At 38.2% G+C, this 21,406-nt stretch overlaps 1 protein-coding gene across 2 annotated transcripts in view; it reads right to left on the reverse strand.

Moving 5' to 3' along the window:
• Positions 1 to 13,695: 13,695 nt before the first annotated feature.
• The window catches only part of LOC139686979 (NADP-dependent malic enzyme-like), a 103,613-nt gene continuing 95,902 nt past the window's right edge, over positions 13,696 to 21,406 (reverse strand). The window contains exons 12-13 of one of the 2 annotated variants that reach the window (XM_071584027.1): positions 19,328 to 19,490; positions 14,017 to 14,129 (exon numbers count right to left, since the gene is read on the reverse strand). In XM_071584027.1, the coding sequence (XP_071440128.1) occupies positions 19,375 to 19,490 (116 nt within the window). In that variant the 3' untranslated portion in view covers positions 14,017 to 14,129; positions 19,328 to 19,374. Of the gene's footprint in view, positions 14,130 to 19,327; positions 19,491 to 21,406 lie in introns of both variants that reach the window. The other variant, XM_071584026.1, reaches the window with a different exon arrangement.

Consider the following 21,406-nt stretch of genomic DNA (forward strand, 5'->3'; position numbering starts at 1 on the left):
AATCCGAGGGGGCTAAACCTGGCGAATAGGGTGCATGAGGTAGCACTTCGAAATTTAATTCATGAATTTTTGCCATTGCAATAACGGATTTGGTAGCTGGAGCTGGTCTTGATGAAACAACACTTTCTTCTTAGCCAAATGCGGCTGCTTTTGCTTGATTTCTTCGCTAAAAGATTGCAATAAGTTCGCATAATACTCGCCGTTGATAGTTTTCCCTTTTTCAAGATAGGCAATTCAAATTATTCCATAAAACCGATGCCATTACTTTGCCCGCAGATGTAACAGTCTTCGCCTTCTTTGAAGAGAATTCTCCCTTTGAATCCATTGTTTTGATTGTTCTTTTGTCTCGGGTGTGAAGTGATGGACTCATGTTTCATCCATGGTTATGAAACGGTGCAAAAATTCTGCTGTGTTGCTGTGAAACTTTGCTGAACACTCAATTGAAACATCTTCACGACATTGGTTTTGCTCGAGTGTTAGCAAACGCGGCACCCATCTTGCACACTGCTTTCTCATGCCCAAATTTCCAGTTAGTATGCGATGAACCGCACTTTTTGAAATGTCTACTATGTCGGCTAGCACGCGCACTATCAGTCGACGATCATCCTGTATCACTTTGTGGATTTTCTTTACCGTTTCTGGAGTCGTCACCTCATTTGCTCGACGAATGCAATGCTCGTTTTGACAGCTCGTACGGCCTCGTTTAAACTCTGCCACCCAATATTTTACTAATGTATACGAAGGAGCAGACTCACCCAGAGTAGAATCCAGTTCAGCTTTAATATTGTTTGGGCTGAGGCCTTTCAAATAAAAGTATTGTATCGCATAACAATGACCATTTTTTCCATTTTCACAAATTCACTGAAAGTGTTCACTATTGATGGCTGTCAAAGAAATAATAAACAACGTGGCGTCTTCAAACTAAAAACATATGCTTTATAGAGTATAAGCTTTACAATACGGTGATATTTTTTAAAAAAAACTACCGCCATCTCTAGGTCAGGCCGGGTACTTCTGGGACTACCCTCGTATCTAAAAGAAAAATTAATTTCAAGCAAAAGCACACGTAAGGCACTATTTAAATTTAGGAATAGGAGTGAGAAAATGGTCTCATGTGCTCTAGAATTGTAAGGATTGTTCTACAACTAGAACTCTGACGCAGAATAAACACAAACATATCGGATATTACTCTCTGCAAGTGCACGATCATATCCCATGCACGCAGTGATATTGATATCAAAATTATGGCCATAGAGTAAAACTGTGTGAAGACAAAACCTAAACTTATCATTATTTTAGAAAAGGGTATATCACCAAAGAGTGGGCGAAAAACATATAACGGATTGTCACCCAGCATGCAACTGCCAAACCATGAAGTTGGAAGAATGAAGGGCATCGAGTGATTGATGACAAATTCGCAGCTATCCAGGCGTATCCAGAGGTTAATTACTTATTATCAAAAGACGTCGTGACGCACATCAATGGGCAGAGTAACTATGAAATATCTAAGAATTGATAAATTAAATCTTCAAGGAGCTGAAGTTTCAAAATATGAGATAAGGATAGTCAAAGAAACGCACGAAGCACGTCTTGGCTGTCTTAGAACCATACGAGGTGTGTCCGAAAGCTATCCGACCTGCGTTCATATCTCCGCATTGCTGCTAATCTTCGTCATCCGGGCCGTGGCATCCTTCGAAGTAGTCCCCATTTGATTGAACCACACGCTCCCAGCAGTGCTTCCGCACCTTAAAGCAGTCCTCGAACGCAGATTTTGGAATGAACTTCAGCTCGTGCGTCGCATTACTCTGATTAATATACGTGTGTAAATGTTTAGGTTTTTGTGTATATATTTACGTATACAGATTGTTAAAGCTTGTATATACTTGTGTACAGGGAGAGGAACTGACCCCCATACCCTGATGTGTGCATTTCACACGCCATCGGGCTTGGTACTTGTTTGGTTTGACCTGGATGAAATTATTTTCAGCACCTAATGGAACAAAGACATTAAATGAGGTTTTCCGAATATAAAAACTTTTTTTAATTATCATGGGTGATTTTTTTTACAATTAACCCGTCAAATCAGGGAGTCCATTCTGACTCACCCTGTATCTACATACATACGTCTGTGTGTGTGGATGTTTCTGTGTTTAGGTGTGTGTGGGAGTGTATGGGTGTGTGTGGGTGCGTGTGGGTGTGTGTGCACGTGTTGGGGGTGCGTATGTGGTTTATATTTTGGTTAAGTACATGTTTAGGAACAGTGTGATGAATTCGCACAGCTTCCTGGGAGCGGATGCGGACTCTAACCACAATTTGGTTGTGATGAAGTGTAGCGTTCTTTTCAAAAGGATAAGGTGGGGGCGGCGGGTTAGGAGATGGAACGTAGGAGCATTAAATGGATGGACAAGGAAGGAGTATCGGCAAGCTGTAAAGAGGACATCATGGATGACGGCAAAGAGCTAATTACTATAGAATAAAATGGAAATACATCAAAAAAGGGATATCGAAAGTCGCAAAAGAAACTTTAGGAACCGTCAATGGGAAAAGGACAAGAAAACCATGGGCCACGGATGTGACTATTAGAAATATTGACTAGAGAATAATATGGAAGAATTAAAGCACAAAGTTAGGTAGAAGGAAGTCCAAAGAATTAAATAATACATTGAGACGGGCAGCAAATAAAGCAAAAGAAGCATGGTGAAAGACGCGGTGCAAGGATATGGAAAATTTGCAGACGAGGGGTGAAATAGGTACGCTGTACAGCAAGCTTAAATCACTATCGGGAAGTAAGAAAGGGAATGATAGCAGATAGCAGATAGCAGTTAGAGATAAGGCGGGTAAGGTAATAGTTGACGCAGGAAAGATCCAAGAAAGATGGAAGGAATATATAGAAGAACTGTATAGTAAAGAGCTTAGACCAACAAAGTTAGACATAGGAAATGAACATGACTTAGAGGAAGATAGCTTAGGTCCAGGCATACTAGACAATGAGATAGAAAGGGCATTAAGGGAGATGAAGCTAAATAAGGCCGTGGGGGTGGATAACGTTCCCGCGGAACTTTTAAAAGGCTTAGGAAAATGTGAGAGGATGATGCTATATGGGCTGATCCGTAGTATTTATGAGGAAGGAATCTGGCCGGAAGACGTTGTGAGATCAGTTTTAGTTCCTATTCCGAAAAAGGTAAAGGCTACATCATTTGAGGACTACAGGACGATAAGTTTGATATCCGACGCAGCTAAAGTTGTTCTCAGGATCATAAACAAAAGGATAGAGAGTAGGGCAAATGATTACTTAGGGGAGGATCAGTTTGGGTTTAGGAAGGGGAGAGGTACGCGTGATGCCATTGCAGTAATGAGATTATTAATCGAGAGGAATATAGAACACAACCAGGAGGTATTTGCCTGTTTCGTAAATTTCGAAAATATATATATTATATATTATATATTATATATTATATATATATATATATATATAAAAGATGTTAGCCAAGCTTTTATCCCTGAAATTGATGATTATTTAAGTTTGGCCTGTCAATCACTCAAGTTCACTTCTGCAGATGTAAAACAAGATTTAATTGAATAATATTTGAGGGAAGGTTGGCTTTAACTTAAACTGATTGTACCATTAAATTTAAGTAAAGTGGTGGAAACAACTCTATCTTGTTGGTTAAACAGGGAAACTGATCGGTTTTACAGCTGGCGTTACAGGTAGTTAAGTAGGGTAAGATAATAGTTGAAACAGAAAAGATCCAAGAGAGTTGGAAGGAATATATATACGAACTCTATTGAATAGAGAATTTAGGCAAACAAACATAGACAGAGATAAAGAAAATGACGTCGATGAAGATAGCTTAAGTCCACGCATAATCGACGACCAGATAGGAAGGGTATTAAGTGAGATGAAATCAAATCAAGCCGTGGTGGTAGACAATATGCCTGTGGAACTACTAAAAGGCTTATGAAAATCTGGTAGGAAGAGACTATATGGACGGATTCGTAGTATCTATGAGGCAGGAATCTGGCCGGAAGACTTTGTGACAGTGTTAGTTCCTATTCCGAAAAATATAACGGCTTCATCAGGTCAGGACTACAGAACATAAAGTTTGATTTCACACGCAGCTAAAGTATTTTTCAAGATCAGCAACAAAAGGATAGAGAGCAGGGCAAATTATTACTTAGGGGATGATCAATTTGGGTTTTAGGAAGGGGAGAGGCACGCGCGACGCCATTGCAGTATTGAAATCACTCATCGAGAGGGATATAGAATACAATCAGGACATGTTTGCTTGGTTTGTAGATTTCGAAAAGGCATTTGATAGAGTGAATAAGAAAAACTCTTGAGTATATTGGAGGAAATAGGAATAGATTGGAGGGACAGGAGGCTAATCCGCAACCTGTACATGTCTCAGACTGCTCAGGTGCGAGTGGGGAACGGAGAGTCCGGATGAGCAGTGTTAGGAACAGGTGTCAGGCAGGCAGGAACAGGCAGGGTTGTCCATTGTCACCGTTGCTGTTCAAACTGTATGCACGGGAAATGATCAAAGAGGTATGGGAAGAACTGGATGTAGGAATGAAAATAGGCGGGGAATCCGTAAAATCAGTTAGGTTTGCGGATGACCAAGCTTTAGTTGGTCAGTCAGCCAAGGGGTTGCAAGCATTGCTGGGTGAATTGGAAATTCAGTGCGACAGCCATGGGATGAGAATCCATATTAATAAAACAAAGGTTATACGGTTTTCCAGAAAGACAAAGACTATGCTAACCATTAAAATAGGAGGGCGAAAACTAGAGCAGGTAGAACAGTTTACGTATCTCGGAAGTGTTTTGGACCAACATGGTCAAAGCAGTATGGATGTAAGTGAAAAATTACGCTGGGCAAAGAGACTTTCATAAGGAGGATGGAGTTGATGACAGGGACCAACGTTATAGTAAGGATATTAAGAAAAGACTGGTCAAAACTTTGATATGGAGCGTAGTTATGTACGGCCCTGAAACGTGGTCATTGAAGTAGGATGATAGAAGTAGAGTGGATGCTTTTCAAATGTGGATGTGGAGAAGGATGGAAAAGGTTAAATAGACCGAAAGGAAAACAAATGTGGAAGTACTAGGTATGGTGGGCGAAGAGAGGGGATTGTTGGGAGAAATCCCATGGAGGTAGGAAAAATTGATGAAGGGCGCATTGATGGGATGTTGAAGACTGTAATTGAGGGTAGAACGTTAGGCAAACGAGGAAAGGGCAAGGATAGGATGGGGATGTTACTGGGGTTGAGGGAAGAAGTAGTCAGAGATGAAGTAGGGCTTGATGTAGAGTAGGCTACTGAATTATTTGTTAGGGGCAACAAAAAATTTATTTGGTGGTTGAGTCCATCGAAAACCTACGTTAACTGGTAGATTACTTAATTATATATATATATATATATATATATATATATATATATATATAAATATATATATATAACGATTGTACGGAAAAACTCACGCGAGCGGTACAATAATGGGCTGACACAATATAACACAAATAGAATAGAATAGCAATATTTAAAAGGACACTCACACGGTAAATTGTTCGAGCTTTCGGCCCTCTGAGAGGGCCGAAAGCTCGAACAATTTACCGTGTGAGTGTCCTTTTAAGTGTTGCTATTCTATTCTATTTATACATGTTATATATAAGTTATATATATATATATATAATATATATATATATTTTTTTTTGTAAGCTATTTGATTTTTCGGGTACCAGATCTTGCTGGGAAACCATAACCTACACAGGGAAAGGAACTGGCCCCCCTACCATGATGTGTGAATTTCACACGCTGTTGGGCGTAGTACTGGGTGAACTCTACCATCACCTACCTAACCGACCTTCGGGTTGATTACTGTGTTTATGATATATTATATTTATTTGTGTGTGCGCGCGCGTGTGTGTGCGTGGTCGTGTGTGCGTGTACATAAAATCACACAAACACATGGATGATCTGGAAAAAATCGGCAAAAATGAAGGTGGCACAACTCTTTTACGAAAGTTTGGGAATATGCTCAGCTAATTTTCAGTCGCTTTATACTCGGAGGTTTGGCAATCGTTGGAGTGAGACTTAGTGAGGGGTTTTGTAATACGCAATGGAAAAACTTAATTATCGAACTGTCACCATGTGTCTTCAACACGTGTGTTTTTGAAAGGCAATACGCTTCCGTTGCCAAAGGCGTGTGGGACAATCATATTTAACGGTGAAATTTTGGACAGCTGAATGTAGACTTGATCGAAGCAGTTTGGCTGATGATGAATGTTCAGGACGGCCAAATATGCAATAAACACCGATAGCATCACAAAATGCACCAATTGATCCTGGACGACCGTCGAATTAAGGTTAGAGAGAGGGAGAGCGCAGGCTATGGGCATATGGAAAGGACACGGTTGTCAAATACTGAATGAACATGCCATGAATGGGACATGGGGAAGTTCTCCGCGCGTTCGGTGCCGCGTTTGTTCACTCTGAACCAACAACGCATGCAAATGAACATTTCAAAGGCCTTGTCGGAGTCTTTTAAGTCTTTTATGCGAATTGAGTCAGATTTTTAGCGACCATTCATATTTGGAAATAAAATTGCATTCACCGCTACACTCATGAGACGAAAGAACAGTAACCACAGTGGACTGCAGAAGTCGAAGTCGGCTCCATTGGCCGGGAAGGTGACGGCGGGACTGTTTTTTTGGGATAGTCTCGGAATTATATTGAATATCTTCAAAAAGATAATAAAATAATGGAAGAGCATGACGCATCATTACTTCACAAGCTGATGACTTAAATCACAAAAAAGCGACCGCATTTGAAGGAGGAGGTGCTTTTAGATCAGGATAACGCATCTGCTGACACTTCACCGGTCACCATGGCCATGGCTGGTGACCACTCACCGTGTTCACCAGCTGGCCCCCAGCGAATTTTTTTCTGTTTCCTAACCTTTGATGTTCGCTTGCAGTAAAGAATTTCATTGGACGAGGGGGTTATCGCAGACGTAAATGCCTATTTTCGGATAAATATGTCAGCTACTATTTGGAAGGGTTAATAAAGTTTAAAGGCATCACTGATAAAATGTAATCGAAAAAAACTAAAGCATACATATCATATATATATATATATATATATACATATATATATATATGTATATATACATACATACATATATATATATATATATACATATATATATATATATATATATATATATATATATATATATATATATATATATATATATATATATATATATATATGTATATATATACATATATATATATATATACATATATATATACATAAATATATATACATATATATATATACATTTATATATATATATACATATATTATTATATATTATTATATATATATTATATATATATATATATATATATATATATATATATATATATATATATATATATATATATATGATTTCGTCGAAGTAACACGGAAGTGTTGAATAATAAAAAAACTGGAGAGCAACAAACAATATAAGAACACATAAAAATAATACACATGATATTTTTTAATAATTTCGGCGGATAATTGTCTATATATACACATTTATTTTTATGTATTCATTTCTTCGCATGTAAAAACAGGAAAAGGGGTAGAATTTCACAGGAAAAATGATAGGAACACAAAGGACAAACACAGGAGGGGTCGCGAAGGAGGTGATCGAGCAGATCGCAAGTGCAAAAATATTTCCTTTAACAGGACTTGAACCACGGATATTTCGACTCACCGCGCCGATGTTCTAACCACTTGAGTTATCGAGGAAACGATTTGTAAATTTGTCATCTGTTCGATTCCACCTTCCCCACCTCGCCTGTATTCGTCCTTTCTATGTGTTCCCATCCCTTTTCCTCGTAGATCTATTTCCGTGTGAATGTGTTCGCCATAGAGCGGGGTTTCGTGTTTGAACATGCGTGTGTGTGTGTATAAATACATATATATATATATATATATATATATATATATATATATATATATATATGTATATATATATATGTTTATATGTATCCCAAACCAACCTTCTGGTGGAGTACCGTATTTATTTATTTTTATATTCGCCATGACGCATCAGGTTTTCAATTGTGACCAGACAGGTCTCTTCTAGAAAAAGATGCCGAAGCTAACCTGCATAATAGAATAGGAGAATACATTGCTCCATTTCTATTCCCCACGCAACAAATGTACACCTATCCATACTAAAATACTTTGTACTTTTCCACAGACTTTTATTATAAGGTACAACGCGTTTCTCGGACCGCCGCCAACGGCACAATTAACTTCCTCGACTTGTCAATTACCATAAGGGAAAAAAGACACGAGTTTGCAATTCACAGGAAATCCACTTATACAGACCCCATAATTTCTAATGATTCCGCCCACCATTTTTCTCACAAACATGCGGCCCTCCACTCGATGATCCACCGCCTCCTACACATCCCCCTTTACCCCAAGCACTTCAACATCGAACTCAGAACAATCACTAATATAGCTATCAACAATAGTTAAGCTAGTTGATAAATAACTTCGGAAAATACAAAACTCAATGGCCATAAATAGTATTTCGTCCGCACAGTCCGCAGCATCTAAAGAATTAAGGTGGTGCTCGATCCCATTTCTGGGAAATATATCATACAGGATTTCCAACTGCCTACCCACCTCACTCAAAGCAGCCTTTTACCCACCCCTGGCCCTCTCCAAACTTCTAGTCAATGGTTAAGACACACAGGATAGCCTTCTTTAATCAGGTATTTATAAACTGAAATGCGATAATTGCAACACCTTTTATGTCGGTCAGACCGGGAAAAATGTCAAGTTACGAGCCAATGAACACGCGAGGTGTCACAAAAATAAGACCACCAACTCTCTTTTCGCTAAGCACCGACTAGGATAAGGCCTAAGCTGTGATTTTTTCCCCAGAAATATTACATATACTCCCTAGAGGTTTAAAAATGGACGCTCTCGAGCAAATGTAGATAAAGAGGCACTTGGCAAACCCCAACACGACCCTTTTTAACGAACAATTGTTCCCGTTCACCTCCCCACTCCTTTCCGAGAAACTAGTCTGGAAATGGAAAAACCAACCCTTCCCCGCATCTGACCGCCTCCACCCCTCTCAGGCCCTTCCACCCCTCCCAACCCACACTCTGCCCTGAGCGGATATACACGAGACACGAACCTTTCTATATTGGCGAATGAATTACTTCGTTGTCCATTCAAATTAGCATACGCCGCTTTTCATGTAACTCTTGACTCCTTCACTCACTGGTGTCCTTCCACACTAGAAATCCCATAACCTTTCCATTGATCATTGTTTCTCCCAAACCATCCTTGAGATACCGCCCAAATCTGCCACCATAATAGAGATGAGAACTCTTTAAACCAACTTTGTGTAGGCATTTACATAATTTGGATTTCACGGGTTCAACCTTTAATCATTCTATCCTTACCGCTTCCTTCCCCCATTCCAGGGCACGCTCCCTGAACCCCACTTACCCCACAGCCCTCTCGCTCCTTTCATCCGAAATGTTCCACGCTAGCCAGGAGGCCTCAAAAAAGGCCAAAACTTAGATAAATGCTATGTGACTGTCCTTTTCCATGTTTGGTATACAAAATAATTTTTTTCGTGTTCATTTGTACCTTACAAGGGTTTATATTTATATACGAGGTATGTCCAATAAATACGGGAGCTGAGGCCATAAAAAGTTTATTTTGCAAAATTTAGTCTAAATGGATTTTGTCCCCTTCAAAGAACTCTCCATTTGTTGCTAGGCCCTTACTCCATCTTCTTTTCCACTGTTTAATGCACCCTTGGAAGTCTTCAGCAGTTAGGCTTGACAGTTTTCTCGTCTTCCTTGCTTTATTGTGTCCACACCTTCCCAGTGATGTCCCCTCGTCACATTTTTGCATTTAGGGAATAGGAAAAAATCGCAGGGGGCGAGATCTGGTGAATAAGGTGGATGATCAAGGATGGTGATTTGATTTTTTGCCAGAAACTGGCGAACAATCAATGCTGAATGTGCAGGTGCATTGTCATCATCGCCTTGAGTCAAAGTTGGTCGCACGCGATCTCTCAAACGCCTAAGAACTGTAAGGTAGAACTCGGCATTTACTGTTTGTCCTTCAGGAAGAATTCATGATGAACAACACCGTCGACATCAAAGAAAACCAGGCGCATGACTTTGATTTTCGATCGGCTTCTTCTTGATTTTCGGGTTTGATTTAATCCACTTGAAAACGGATTTTATCTTCAGAGCATTATCGCCATAAACAGCTGTTGAAATTTCAGTAATTTCTTGATATCTTTTACCGCACTTCACAAAAAAACTTGACATCGATTCGTTGTTCCGTGATTTCGTCAATTTGCATTTTCGACAAACAGTAATAACTAGGACAACAGAAACTAATTTAACTGGCACCATACGCACAGCTCGACGATCCGCCAAGCACAGACGGCTCATTGGGTCTCAGGCAACTAGCACCGCTATTGGACGGGGCTATAATCCGCGTCATGGCCGCCAGATTGCACCAGTTCGCGTGTTTAATGGATAGACCTCGTGCACACACACACACACACACACACACACACACATACTCTTAAACCCTTGTAAGGCACGACTGGACACAAAAAATAGACATATATAGAAAACACAGAAAAGGACCCTCACATTGCAGATGTATACATAAAACGTATGTGAAAGTCTCATTGATGTGAATAATAATGTAAACCAAGATAGCAATAGCGACCAATGACAAAAACACAGAAACACAAAAAAAACTAACAGGTATTCCAAATTGTAACCTATCTCAAGGGAGTCGTGTGTTTCTGTGTTTTTGTTGTTGTTCACGAGTGCTATCTTGGTGTACGTTATATGTGTATAAACCTTCCCAACTATGGACTACATCCTTGACGTGGTGGAAGGGTTTGTGCATTCCGATGGCCCCTAGGGATGAGCTAGCAGGAGCAATTATCATTGCTCCTGGTAGGGTCACCCATGCCAGATAGGTCGAAGGTTAGTAGCCAGACAAAAGGTAGTCCACGCAGCATCTGTTCCTCAGTGAGGCGGCTGCAATGGCGTCTGACCCCAGTGGGGCGGCCAGTAAGTGATGGTGTCACGTTAAAAACACTATTGAGGGAGGCAACGGGAAACCACCTCAATTATCATTCCCAAGAAAAATATGATGGACAATAGAGATATTTTGAGTCCTGGCAACCACGGGGCTCGGCCCAATCGGCCGTGTGTCGTGCCCGGCAGCGGGGGAGGCAAGGCTTCCGCGGTCGTCATCCCACGAAACCCTTGCAAGGGAAAACCAGCAGCAGCAGGACAGAAGACGCAGGAGAAGAATACCACATTAGTTAGAATAGGAACGTGGAATGTTAGGACAATGATGAGGACAGGGAAATTGGAGAATGTTAAGCGAGAGATGGAAAGGGGAAATATAGATATTTTAGGTCTATGCGAGGTGAGATGGAAAGATAGCGGGGATTACTGGAGTGATAAGTATAGAATAATATACAGCGGTGGGGACGAGAGTCAACGAGGGGTTGCCATAGTATTAAATGATAAGGTAGGAAGAAGCGTAGTCAACATAGAGCAGGTAACGGATAGAATACTACTAGTGGAGATAAAAGCAGAACCGACGAACTTAGTTATTATTCAGGTATACAGTCAGGTAAACCACCTCAATTATCATTCCCAAGATTGATATGATGGACAATATAAGAATATCAGTCATGGCAATCAGAGGACTCAGCCCAATCAGCTGTATGTCATGTCCGGAAGCAGGAAAGGCAAGTCTTTCACAGCCGTCCTCTCATGAAAACCTTGCAAAGGAAAACTGACAGCAGTAGAACAGAAGATGCCGAAGAAGAAGACCAAATTAGTTAGAATAGGAAATTGAAATGTTAGGATGACTTTGAGGTGAGGAAAATTAGAGTATTTAAAGCAAGAGATAGGAAGAGGAAATATATTTAAGTTCTATCTGAGTTGAGATGAAAGAATAGTGGGGATTACTGGAGTGATAGCTATAAATTAATATACAGGGGATGGGATGAGAGCCCAAGAGGGGTTGCCATAATATTGAATGAAAAGGTAGGGAGAAGTGTAATCAACATAGAGCAAACAATGGACAGAATATTACTAGTGGAGATAGAAGCAGAACCGACGAACTTGGTCATTGTTCAGGTATACATGCCACTGAGCAACCGTATGGAAGAAGAGGGGGATAGGATATACGATCAGTTAGAGGACATAATTCCATGTGCTCTTGCAGCAAAACATTTGATAGTGATGGGGGATTGGAATGCGACGGTAGGCGAAGGAAGACATTGTGATGAGGTGGGGGACTACAGTTTAGGCACGAGGAATGACCGCAGGGAGAAAGCAATTAAGTTCTGCAGGAGACAGGGGTTCGTCACCACCAACACTTGGTTTACACACCACAAAAGGCGTAGGTATACATGGAAAATGCCAGGTGACTCAGAAATGTATCAATTAGATTATATTCTGGTTAGGCAAAGATTTAGGAACAGCTTATTCAATTAGCACAGCTTCCCTGGAGCAGTAGCATAACTACTGAAGGTTTTCTCATGACTAATATTTTCCATTTTGCTCTCACTGTAATACATACATCTCAGAATTTTTCATAATATACCTCTGATACTGATTTGTATTATCTGTACCTTTGATAAAAGCTTAGTCCAAACTTTCCTCTTACATTAGGGCCTGTCATGATCCTCTGATATGTTGTGTCCTCAGGGTCAAAGGAATTACTTTTAAAATTATAAGTTTCTGAGCTTCATTTAAATGATAAATAATTTGAATTGAATTTAAAATTTTCTTTTGAGAGATTGTTGATGCCAATATTTTAGTGGAGTTTCCATTAAAATGAACCACAAATAATCAAATGACTATGTTACCACAGAATAGCGGATATTCTCACCATCTATTCTTTGGGAATTCAAAGTTACTTGATTCTTCCTTTTCCATCCGAAAAATTTTACTTTGCATCCACCAAATTAGATATACCAGATGAACCTCAAAACCCAAACTCTCAAATCCCATTCAGCTTTCAACTTCATTGCCCGCTTGATCATATATTATTGAAATAAAAAATACAAACACATACCTATAATTTCGAATTGCATGGAAAACAATAATGTCAGAGTATTATTTAACCCACTCCATGGCTTCCATTTTCATTTCCTATCTGGTCACTATTTCTTCATAAAATACACACTAGTCAAAATAGTGAACCCAGTAATAATATTTATGCAACATAGTCATAATGTCACTTAGAATAATATGTTAAATATGAAGATAGCAGCACAGAATATGCCTAACTAAGGGGAAACCAATATGCAGAAAACGGAATACAAATATAAATTCATAGTTCTTTCTGATTTAATCTATATCTGGGAGGAATAGAATTTTTTCTCAATCATGGAAAATCAATTGAATCGCCTTGCCTAAAAACTTACCTGGTATTTTGATTAATAATATGATGAATGCCATAAAATAATAAAAAGGTAATGAATGAAATTAGAGATGTTCAATGCATTAGTATGGTCTGCTACCGACTCAGATGTATCCGTTGGATGAGGCATACTCAACCATTACCTGGGCATCACTGCAAGGAATGAATTTCCATAGAAATTTGCTCTTGAACAATTATGTCTTTTAATCACAAAATTCAGCAAAATACAATTAAAAAGTCATTAAGAAATGCCCTTATACTCACTTAACATGAGCTAAAATAGTAATATAATTTAACAAAATGAAAGCTAAATCCCCTTATAAAGAAGCTCCCAAACATTTCCACACAAGCACTGGGTTAAAAATGTTCTTTGTTTTAAAAAAATAGTCCTTCATCAGCTCATTATTTTTTCTTTAAAAACTATTTTTACATTCTAATACTTGAAAAGTTACAGTGAATGGCTTCAATCCCAAAAGACCTTCCCATAATTTAGATTTTTAGCTGAGAAATATCTGGCCACTGAAATCTTAATGGAACAGCAGATGTCTCATAGTTAAAATTATACATTTGCTCTCTCACAAACTCATGTTTGTCTTTTGGTTCTGGATAGGTAGATGCTATCCCTGTGAAGTAAATGAAACAGCACTCATTTAGCCATTTATATAAATTCTGGTACTTACTTACTAAAGCAAGGAGTATGGTCCACTCCAAAATAATTATATTATAAAAATTTATGATTCTATATTTAGAGTGCACATTTGTAAACAATTGCCAGCACTTTTGGGCACTTTAAAATTTGAAACTGCCCATATCACTAAGACTTTTAAAACTTCTTGAATTAATGGAAAAAGATGGGCATTTGTGGTTTGATCATAGAACTCATAAAATATTTCTTTTTCCAATGAATAACTATGTCAAAAAAGCACCTCTCACAAACAAACAAACAAACAAGATCCTTTTATCCATTTAATATAATAAGTACAATAACCCCTCCTTCAAATAATTTCAGTACAACTCATCATTCATCCCACCCTGCATGCAAAGTATATAGTTTGTTAATTGCACTTCCATACCAATCATGCAGCCAATCCAAGCACATATTTATAGCCCCAGCATTTCATTAAAGAAGCATTTGGATTAGGAAAATGAACTCTATTGCAAGATTGAAATAATGAAGGCACAAACTACTTACTCAGATTGATTTCATTCAATACTTTCCTTGGGTGATGATAACAAAGCAAGCTTCTATGGGCACTTTTTTATCTAAGAATATCATTTCTTATTTGCTGTTTGCGTATTATGTTTCTTTCTGATTAAGTAACAGGTGTTGAACAAGTCGCACTTTCCTTTATTGCATTAAGAATTTCCTGACTGTTGCTGCTTAGCTTGGAGCATTATTTCTTTTTGTATGTTTGTGCATGTGCATTGCTAAATACCTATTACTATGGGGCAGCCAGAATTTCTGCGGATAATGCCGGCTATGGACATTGCAACTAGCACAACTCTCACCTAATGTGGCTTGGTCATGACTCACATCTACATGCCAACAACTCATCATAGGGAACAAAGAATGGAAAGGGAATACAATCAACTGGAGAAAATCATTTCAGGTGTTTTTGGGAAGAAACATTTTATAATGATAGGGAATTGAAACATGATGATGGGTGAAGACAGTGATATTGGTGAGGTATGAGATTACAGGTTACTGACAGGAATGATTATGGGGAGAAAGCAGTTGCAGCTCTGCAAGATACAGGGATTCATTATAATGAACCCTTGATTTTAACACCATAATAAACACAGGTTTTCATGGAAAATGACCAGGTAATGAGAGATATATCATTTAAACTATTTAATAGTAAGGCAAAGATTTAGGAACAGCATGAATGATTTGCCCAGTTTCTCATGAACAGATGCTATATCTGATCATAATTCAGTATCAATGAAGTGTGGTATGAATTAACAGGGAAGACTGTTGAGGAAATGGAATGGAGTGGCTTAAACAGGAACAAAAAGGAAGGAGTACCAGATGGCAGTAGAAAAAATGATGACTGGTCGAAGAGCTGGATACATATATGAAAGATGGAAATGGATCTAAAAAGGGACATCAAAAGCTGTCAACCAAATTATGGGAACAGTAAATAGAAAAAGGACAAGGAAACTATGGATTGCAGACAAAATGATAGGGAAGATATGTGAAAGAAGGGAATGAAGAATTTGAAAACAGAATTAGGAGGAAGGGATTATAAAGATTTGAATAATAATCAACTGCAATGGGAAACTGAAAGAGTGAAAGGTGTGTGCTGGAGGATTCTGTGCAAAGAATGTAATTACTGATAAATATGAAGGGCAAATGATTATTTAGGGGGAAGGTCAGTCCGGGTTCAAGACGGGAAGAGTTGCCTGTGATGACACCACAGTTTTGAGGTCACTAATAAAAGGAGAATTAGAATACTATCAGGATTTGTTTATTTTTCTCCTTCAAGAATGTATTTAATAGAGTGAATTGGGTAAAAATATTAATGTATTGCAGTTTTGGACCAAAATGTTCAAAGTAATAAGGACGTAAGGAGATGAATGGCACTAGTCACAGAGACGAGGACGAGGGAATCAATGATAGGGGCATTGAGTAAGGAATTTAATGAAAAGGCTCATGAAAACTTTGAAATGGAGCATAGCTATGGACAAACTGAAGCAGGATGATGGACAGAGATTGGAAGTTATTGAAATGTGGGTGTGGAGACGAATTGAGGAGGTTAAAGTGACTGAAAGGAAAACAAGTGAAGGAGTACTAGGTGGGGTAGGCTAGGAGAGGGGAATATTGGGAGAAATCATATGGAGGTAGGAAAAATGGATGAAAAGCATATTGATCGGCAATGGCATGTTGTAGACTTTGACAGAGGGGAGAATGTTAGGCAAATGAGGAAAGGGCAGGAACAGGATTGGGATGTTGGATGGGATGAAGGGAGGAAGGAAGTATACGGAGATGAAGATTGGATTGTTGTAGAGTAGGATGTTGTGTTGTGTTTTGATAGGAGAGACAAGATATTAATTTGATGGTTTTCTCCATCCAATACTTACCTTAACCGGTAGATTACCCAAAAATTACAGATAACAGTTGTAGACTGGAGGGATTGGAGACCTAACTGCATCTTCTATTTATCTCTGTTGACTGTTCAGGTGCAAGTGGTCATGGAGAAAGGTAGATGGGCAGTGTTAGGAAGAGCAGTGAGACAGGGGTGCTCATCATCACGTGTGCTTTTTGACATATGTGTGGAGAAAATAGTAAAAGAGGCATGGGGAGAATTGAAGATATGAGTGAAAAATGCTGTTGAATCATAAAAATGTGGTAGGTTTGCAGATAATCAAACTTTAGTCATCCGAAGGGCTAATGGTGAGCACAATAGACAATCTGAGTGCTTCCTGTGGGATAAATACAAATATAGACAAAACAAAGGTTATGAGATTTTGGAAGAGTAGAGCTATGTTAAACATTGAGATAGGGGGACAAAAGAGCAGGCGGAACATTTTAGCTACCTTGAAAGGGTTTTGAATCAATATGGTCAAAGAAGTAGGGACATAATAAAAAAATTGCATTAATCACAGAATCTCTGGCAAGAAGGGATGACCTTGGCTTTGACAGGACATTGAGTAAGGATGTTAAGAAGGAATTTGTGAAAACTTTAACAGGGAGCAGTTTCGTATGGTGTGGAAATATGGTTATTGAAGCAGGATGATAGGACAGATTGAAGGCTGTTTTAATATGGATGTGAAGAAGGATGGAAAAATGCAAGTTTTAGGAGATGAGCTTTGAGAATAAAATACTTTTTTTGAATCAATGCTGTTAGTAAAAATACTTCTATGAAAGAACTAACTTTTAAGCTGTGTTCTGTTGACTTGGGTAAGAGAGGATGTCTTTCCTATGAGAAAACGCCATTTCCAACTGGACTGTGGGAAGAGCCATCTACTTCATGCAAAATTGAGATGTACAGATATAGAAATATTGTAAGTGGAGTTTATTCAAATATATAAATAAAAAAGGAGTTTTTTTTAGGCTTCACTAAAAATTGTCTGACCCCAAGATAATACTACAGGATCAGTAGAATCTTTTGTGATAATTATTTTGCTCAATCAAATTATTTTTTGTTTCCATGATACATGATTCTGTCCCCATCAAATCATCATTGCAGTAGTATACCTGTTACATAATGCATTGATAAAAAGACTTCTTTAAAAATACAGGCAATAGAAGGGAGAATGATAGACACGTGAGGTAACAGGAGGAAGAGAAGAGGTATGTTGGACTGAATGAAGGCTTTATTGTATCATAGGGAAGCACATTATGCTGTGTCAGGTGAGGAGGCTTGGTAAGGCATGCACTAATGGTAGACTACTATTAATAAACCATTTAAGTTGCTAAATACTTCAGACTACACCATTGCCATTGGGCGCAATTTTAGGGTTCCTTTACCGATTATTTGCACAATCATGAGTGCAAAACCTTTCTCCTAATGCAGAATATAACCTCAAGTACACATAAATAACTTAATGGCAGACTTTTTCATTCCTTCTACAAGTAAGATCAAATGACAGAGGGCGAATCTTCAAAACAATACACTTTTTGGGAGTTATGATCAAAGAATAGTTTTCAGAATTGAATTAAAAAGGGAAAAATAAATTGACCTAATTGCACATGCACACTCCAACCCAGGTTTGTGCTACACTTTGACCCCCATGAGCCTCAATCACACTCATACTGGGGGTATTCAAGAATATTACCGCATGGCAAGTGATCCATCAAGCATACCTAAGTAAGGAGGAAAAGAAATAATCTAAACTAAAAGTACCTGCAGAAAATCATTACACTTCTTTACTGAATTAACTATGGGAAATGCAAATGAAACAAAACAGAATAATTTCCTTTAATAAATATCAAGGTAAATATCATTTTAGCTAATTAGTTTTACTTTCATTCACACTTCCCAATTGAAATTAAATGTCAAAATGTGAAGGTGCAGCATACATTCTAAAAGCAGTTTGTATCACAGACAACGTGAGCAGGCATTTCACTTCGCACTGAGATTCAGCAGTAGGCACATCTTCCCAAGAACAAATCAAATGACAAAATATTTTTTATATGCAGAGAATCAGAGAATCAGTGAAAGGAGCACGCAGTTAAGGAATGGAATAGAGCTGCAGTAAAAAAAAATTCATGCATGCACTATGCAGGTAATAAAGTGAGCAGTAAAAATTTAAAAATAAATCAGCAGTGGAAAATCCTTGTGTCAATCAGATATTAATGAAAACTCCAACATGATAAGTAAAAAGCTGAGTATCAACCAGGTAAATAATCAATGAATTTGATATTTCTGCAATTTCTAATTACTTTTAAAGGTTGACAAATCAAATAAATTCATTGAATACAAGCCAAGCTCATTTTATTCAACATAAAACAAACTTTGATTGTTCTTTATGTACCTCTGACATGTCTAAATGCAGCCAAACAAATACCTGTTTTGTTCTCAGCTATCTTATGAGAACAAAATAAAAATTTCCATTCCATAAATCTTAAACTCCAAGGCAGAGCTTAAAAAGATTCACACACACAATTCATAAGATTTAGAACTTATTTATTGCCACTTTTGATCAATGATTATGAGGCGACCTATAACTAAAAATATTTTCAGCGGTGAAGAAGTCATGCAAGCAAACATATGTGCTCTCAATAACTTGGGAACCAAATGTATCAGTTGTCTAGGGTAAAGAGTGCACCAAAAGTAAAATAGGTTAACCAAAATCGTTTATAAAGACAATATCTCACCATGATTCTATGAATACTTTGGCGAGCAATTAACCATATTCCTGCTCTTAAGAGAGGGGCCACTTGTAAACAGGTGGAAGAGCAGATGTATACTCATAATCATAAAGCTGCTTTGAGATGAATGCTGACTTGTCCTTAGGTTCCGGATATGTTGATGCAAAGCCTGAAAATATCAATAATACACACAAATGTGCCCAAACCCACGCCCCACATGCATCAATTAGAAAATTCATTTACTGAAAAAGCAAGAGAAAGTACAGTATAGTGAAGTAAGTTGAAAGCATTTGAACTTTTGGCGGATGGTAAAATGAAGATAACTTCCAAAGGCTAAATAGGAAATAACTTAAAGACAAAACAACTCCAAAATTGGTATTTTGGGGTGACCATTGACTGGTGGGATGTTTAGCATAGCTTTAGCATGAAGTACATCATACGAGACATTTTGCTCATGTCTGTGAATACATAAACTTCCCCATGTGGCATCTATTTTTTTTTTACTGTATGGGTTTCAGTTGTGTGAGATCTTTAGATCCAATGATGTATCCTGTCTCAAGGAAATGTTTGGTGACTACATATCCTACAAAGGACCCACTTTAAACATATGTTTGTTCTTTGAGCTTGCTGTCGGTGGGATTTTATTGAATGTTTACTATGCATGTTTGTTCATGAGTGATGCATTCAATCTAGTCTATCAGGGATTTCTCAGGTCATGATCTTTTGTCCTTGAGATTACCCAGCAAGTCGTGAAGTGTTCTGTGCTTTATACATGCGATGTTTAAGCTAACTCATTTGAAAATATTATCAAGCCCTTTGGTCAGTAGGGAGTAACACAGATATATTTCTTTGTGGCCACAGCAAAGTCCATTTGCAATGCAAGTATGGTGTATCTATTAGATACGTAATTTTTTTTCTATTGATTATCATTTGTGTATGATGTCCAGTGCATATCTGTCGTTGACCACTATTTAATTAATGCATTTAAGTTTGTTGGTGTAGCACTGTTTATTAAGGGTTCAGAGCAGTCTTTTCATAAAAAATTTGAATCCAAACATTGATCATGGATAGGAGTGTTGCAAAGTTTGTTTTCTCATGTTTGACCAACCCCGACCCCACAAGCACACTCATAAGATCTCTCCCCACCACTTACTATTTGACTCACCGGATCACGTTCTATGTGTGCCATGGTACGTGGGTGTCCCCTCCACAAGCAACCCACACCACACCATTAACTGGTGACATGCAGCTTTCATAATCTCATCAGTGACATGAGGTCTAGAAGACTGCCATTTTCTTATAGCTACTTTTCCGTGAAATAATTGTATTATTTTACTTTCTAATTAAGACCATTGAACTCTTTTCTTTTTCAATTGCACATTAGCAATTTTTTGGCAATTGGCATTGAGCAAGTATTCCTTGTGACTTTTGGGCTCAACAGTATCTTCAAGATGTGTGGTCTGACTAACTCCTCAGCTATCCCCATGATAAATTTCATTTTTCACAATTAATTATTTTCTGGGTGCCACCGGTTGATAAATGAGAGGGTCAAAATTCTAAAAATATACCATTGGCCACCTCTTAGTTCACCCGTCACCTGCCTGCATTCAACATTCCTTCCATCGATGGCTGCCCACCAAAATACCAGTTTTTGAGTTGTTTCTTTTTCCGTTTATTTTATACTGCTTTGGAAACTGTCTTTACTTGGTTATAGGGAAATGGGCAGGCAAAGATGGCCCTCATTCTTCATGCAGATTACTTCCCTGACGTATTTCCACAAACATAGAGGCCATGAACTTTGAATGCAAATACAATAGAAATTAGGGTCTTAAGTATTTTAACATTAAGAAACAAGAGTCCTGAATGACAGTTTCTGACCCTTGTAAATTACCTTCCCTTAAGAGTAGACAGAATTTTCTGAATAGTAATCCTATTTGTTGTGGACTCAATTTAAGATTACTCAGCATAAGGATTGAAAAAACAATGAATGAAATAATGGTAAGGGGAGGAGTGAACAGAAATCAGGAAATTTTGCAGATCATTTAGAATTCTCAAGGAGTAAGGAAATGTAGTAAGCATTAAGGT

Source organism: Hetaerina americana, unplaced genomic scaffold (genome assembly GCF_022747635.1).
Source record: "Hetaerina americana unplaced genomic scaffold, ioHetAmer1.1.p SCAF_16, whole genome shotgun sequence".
Classification (NCBI taxonomy): Eukaryota; Metazoa; Arthropoda; class Insecta; order Odonata; family Calopterygidae; genus Hetaerina; species Hetaerina americana.